At 35.8% G+C, this 4,735-nt stretch overlaps 2 protein-coding genes across 2 annotated transcripts in view; one reads left to right on the top strand and one right to left on the bottom strand.

Annotated features, from left to right (window-relative positions):
* LOC107674423 (gamma-secretase subunit Aph-1b-like) overlaps positions 1–1,430 on the top strand; it is a 4,795-nt gene extending 3,365 nt beyond the window's left edge. The window contains exon 4 of the mRNA XM_016468389.1: positions 830–1,430. Coding sequence (XP_016323875.1) covers positions 830–1,062 — 233 coding nt within the window. The 3' untranslated portion in view covers positions 1,063–1,430. The remainder of the gene's footprint in view (positions 1–829) is intronic.
* Positions 1,431–2,713: 1,283 nt separating this feature from the next.
* Positions 2,714–4,735, bottom strand: part of LOC107674452 (probable E3 ubiquitin-protein ligase HERC1) — a 55,237-nt gene continuing 53,215 nt past the window's right edge. Inside the window, 3 exon segments of the mRNA XM_016468427.1 lie at positions 2,714–3,371; positions 3,472–3,777; positions 3,924–4,076. Of these exon segments, the coding sequence (XP_016323913.1) occupies positions 3,186–3,371; positions 3,472–3,777; positions 3,924–4,076 (645 nt within the window). The 3' untranslated portion in view covers positions 2,714–3,185.

Below are 4,735 nucleotides of genomic sequence, written 5' to 3' on the forward strand. Positions count from 1 at the left end.
TTTTTTTTAAATTTAAAAATGATAAATATGTATATACTTGAATATCCTCTATAATAATATTTAATTTAAGTAAACAATCATGTAATCATGCTTTGAAAATTACTTCATGAGATTAATTGAGTATACAGAGAAAAAAAAAAGAAGTGATTAGTTGAGATTAGAAATTACTATATTTACAATTACAACAATTATGATAAATTTACAAAATTTAACAATAAAATTATTATTATAGTCATTGTAAAGTGTTACTGTATTATTATTATTATTATTATTATTATTATATTATATTTTTAACTCCATTTACAAAAATGAAGATATAATTATATTTCTGTTTTAAATTACAGTTGTCCTGTAAAGTAAAAAAATAATAATTGTTTGATAATTAAATTATATATCATGTATATTTAATTATGTAATGTAATTATGCAAGTTAATATATAATACTATTAGTTAATAATATTATATATATGAACAATATTAATATTTAATATTTCAGAATAATATGAAATTCTTCACTTTCAAAACTTCAGGCTTTTATTTTGGCAGAATACTAGTGAACTTTTATACACAGAAATGTTGGAAATTGTGCAAACATTGTATCCCAAAATTCACATTAAACTCACTGCATGTACAGAGATGGATTTCTTCAGAAGCAGCATTTACTGTGCAAAGCTATATTGTGATTTTAGTGTTATTTTGATTATGATTGTGGCACATTTATTCATCTTAATTTTGCATTCAATTTAATTATTTTCATCAACGCAGTTCCCTCACGAACGGTAATCGTTACTCAGAGAAGAGCAGTAGACACAAGCAGCTGACTCACTCTGATCACAAGTGCATCATGTGAGAGACAGATTTTTCATCTTTGTATTGGTACTTTTTTCCACACAGACATTTGTGAATCCACACTATCAAGGCAGTCTGGTCCCGACCTACATCATACTGTCTGTCATGGCGGCCTGGGCGTACTTGTGTGCTGGAGGATCTTTGAGGAACCTCAAACTCTGCCTCACCTGTAAAGATAAAGACTTCTTGCTGGCCAATCACAGGCCAAGATAACCCATCAGCTACAAACAGGACTTTCTCCAAAGACCGGATCATTGTGCCAGGAGGCCGACGACACGGCCAGCAGCCCTGGACTCTGGGAGGCCTGTGGTCTGGGTAGTCTGCATAAGAATGGATGCTGAGTAACAGGAATTTTATGTCTGCAGATCTTGCACTTTCTGTAATTACCTCCTCTTCTGTTTTCTGTTCTGTTCCTCATATTCTGTGTGAAAGAGACACTGAAACCATGTCAAAGAGAGCGCGTGTGTTTTATACTAAAGAATTGTCTTGAGCTGCTTTCATATGTGATTTTCTCCTTTGTAGCAGGTTTTAAAGGCACAATATGTAATTTTCGCCGCTAGAGGGCGCGTATTCAAAATAAACAAATAGACAAAGGCGTAGTTTGATGACTCCGTGACTGAGTGTGGAATCATGGGAGTTGTCTTCTTCATCCCCACAGCCGATGCAATTCGACGGGACTCGGGCAGAAATCATGTTCAATATATAACACTGTTCTAGTGGTTTTTGGGTATTTTAATAATAAAATCTTACATATTGTGCCTTTAAATGAGGTCTTGTATAGGTTTGGCCTTAAATTGTTTACTCTCCCCTTGTCGGGCTTTTCGCCCTGTATTTTATGTTTAGATGGTCAATTAGGCTCAAATGATCCGCCACTATCCTGTCATCAGTTTTACAACAGATCTTTAATTATCTGGCGATCAAACCCTGGAGAGTAACGTTTTTGTTTGAATTCATGTGTCTGTAAGCTTGTCTTTTAAAAGATCCTCCTCAACTCTCCCTAGGGTAACAGTTTAATTTTCCCAGTGGGAAATATTTAAACTGCTTGGGCTTGATTGATGAATGCAGTGGCCACTCTTCAATAAAACCACTAATCTCTGAATCTATGCTACAGGAAGCTCTGGATGATTTTAAACACATAGGTGACCACTGACCCCAGTGGTATCCGTCTTAGATGTCACTTTTATTGGACTCGTATGCTTTTAGTTTCCTTTGTAAGGTGTATGAAATTTTCATTCACAATAAAGTAGCTTAAACGCGAATGCATTGTAATTGCCTTTTCTACATTTTTTTTTTAAAGATTTATTTTGGGGAATTTTTGCCTTTATTAGGATAGGTGAGTGTAGAGCAGACAGGAAGTGAAGTGGGGGAGAGCGAGAGGGTGGGATTGGGAAAGGTCCTTGAGCCGGGATTTGAACTCGGGACGCCCAAAACTCAATGGCATTACATGTCGGCGCACTGCACACTAGGGCAGTATGTAAATGTATTTACAAAATGAAAATATTTTCAAATAAGCAGCAGGAAAAAAACAACTATATAGAGAGAATAAAAGCAGCAATACTGAGAAATGTTACAATCAACTTTATTTTAATATATTTTAAACTTTCATTAGTCCTTTGATGGAAAAGCTGAATTTTCAGCAGTCAGTGTTGCAGGATCCTTCAGAAAGAATTATGAAATATGATTTATTGCTCAAGAAACATTTACAATCCCATTATAAATGTCTCTACTGTTACATTCAATTTAAAGTGTGTGGAATAAAAGTAATAATTAAAAAATAATCTTAAACCTAAACTTTGGCTTTTTTTTTTTTTCCAGGTCATTTTGTGCTTTTGAATTTGTGACCAAAAATGCAACAAAAATGCTGTTTCAGATTCAAACATTTATTGCATCTGACATAAGAAACCTGGTGTAGGCGGTTCAAAAAATTCAAATAAATACAGATACTCATGTAAACCAATCTCTTAATGAAGCATTATACACAATGTACAATTCTTTTCTTTTTTTGTCATTCTATACATTTTTTTTTTTTGAAATAAAACACTTTCATGCAGAATATCCTGAAAAAAAGAGAGCCAAAAAAGAATGAATAGTGGAGAAAGACTACGCTTCAAAGTAAAAAGAAGGAATATACATCAACACATGTGCGAGTGTGTAAACAGATTGTGCGGCCCACCCAAGTTCAGTTTAATTGCTAAGAAACCAAAAGAGAAAGAAAAACACTTCTGTGTTTAAGATGTATATGTGAAAACATCGGTAATCAGAAAAATCATAAAAGCCTGCACCGAATACTAAACTGAGTCCTACACAGACTGTGTTTACGTGTGCATGCAGGGGGGTCAGTAATCTGTGTCCGACCCCTCTGCGTTGTCCACATTGCGGGAGAGCATGTAGTTGTCCATGTCGATAGAACGGCAGTTATTAATAGCATAACGCAGCCGCTCCGCCATGACCGACTGGCTAGAGTAAGGTGGGAGGCGGAGCTGGAAGAAGCACGTCTGAGAGGTGGGAAGACTATCATACGGCTGAAAAACAGAGTAAAAACACATGTTAGTATATAAACACACATTAGCCGCTTTTCCACTGGCTATAAATGTCCATTCATAAAAACAGACATATTCTTACCCGATCCACCTTCATGATCTGGAACCTTTGGGATATGTCAGCAGTGTTAGCTGGCAGACGGGAGCGTCCCGAGACGAAGCGCATGAAGAGGACTCTCTCCTCATTGGAGAATTCCTCCAGCGTCTGCCAGAACCACTGCACCAGCTGTTGCTGTTCGTCCACCTCCCTGTAGCGGACCACCTTCTTCAGAACCTCCACGCTGATCTCCGGCAGCCCGCAGACCATCTGCTCCAGCTGCCGTGCTGTTAGTAAGGAGAGCAAGGGAACAGGCACGATCCAGGACATGCCCTCACGCACCGCCGCCACCTAACGCGCGTTCAGAGGGGAACGCAACAGAAGAGATGAATAACAGGATGAGATGACAAGTCATTATCTAGGTGTGGATACACTCCTGCATATTCAAAGAAAGGATACAGTGATTTAGACACAAATGAGAGTTGAGCTGAACACACCTGGCGATCCATTTCATGCAGGCGATACTCAATGGCACACTCTACATACTCCTTCCTATTGGAAAAGGTCAGCGGTATGCTGTTTCCTCCGGGGATGATGGGAACCATTTTCCCATCAGCACTTTGGCCAACAAATGAGTCCAGTGGAATCATCTACATATATAAAAAAAAAGAAAAACAAATGAACAAAGAAATATACACTAAGTAATAAAGTCAAAGAAATTAAACCAATTAAAAAAGAACTTCCTATGAGTCCATGTTTTAAGTAGACATTTTAACATTTGAAATCCCCCAAGTTACTTCTGCTCATTTTCAACCTCTTTTATTTATAGAAACTAGGAAATTAATCATAAATTAATTTAATACTTAAATATTTATATAAATATTATATGTATAATAATAGTAGTAGTAATAATAATAATAATAATAATATTTATTTAAATAAAAATAATTCAAGTCTGTAATTGTGCAAGTTTTAATAACCATGTTCTTGATACTTAATTACCAATTAATGTATGACTTTCCTAGCCATTTATGGTTAAAGGGATTTTAAATCAGGGTTCTTACACCTTTTCCAAAGTACAATTCAAGCACTTTCAAGGTGCATTTTCAAGCTTTTCCAGCACTTTACAACTGTGGTAAAATACATGTTTACATACATACTTCTAGTTCTTCACTTTAAATCAGATCAGTTATTGTGCTATTAAAAACCACCTGTCTGGATTGCATTGCCTAATATAAATAGCCAACATACAGTATATAAATTACAAAATGTAAAAAAAGAAAGAATTTACAGGGTATCTGCAGGATTT

This window comes from Sinocyclocheilus anshuiensis, unplaced genomic scaffold (genome assembly GCF_001515605.1).
Source record: "Sinocyclocheilus anshuiensis isolate Anshui unplaced genomic scaffold, SAMN03320099.WGS_v1.1 scaffold1037, whole genome shotgun sequence".
Lineage (NCBI taxonomy): Eukaryota > Metazoa > Chordata > Actinopteri > Cypriniformes > Cyprinidae > Sinocyclocheilus > Sinocyclocheilus anshuiensis.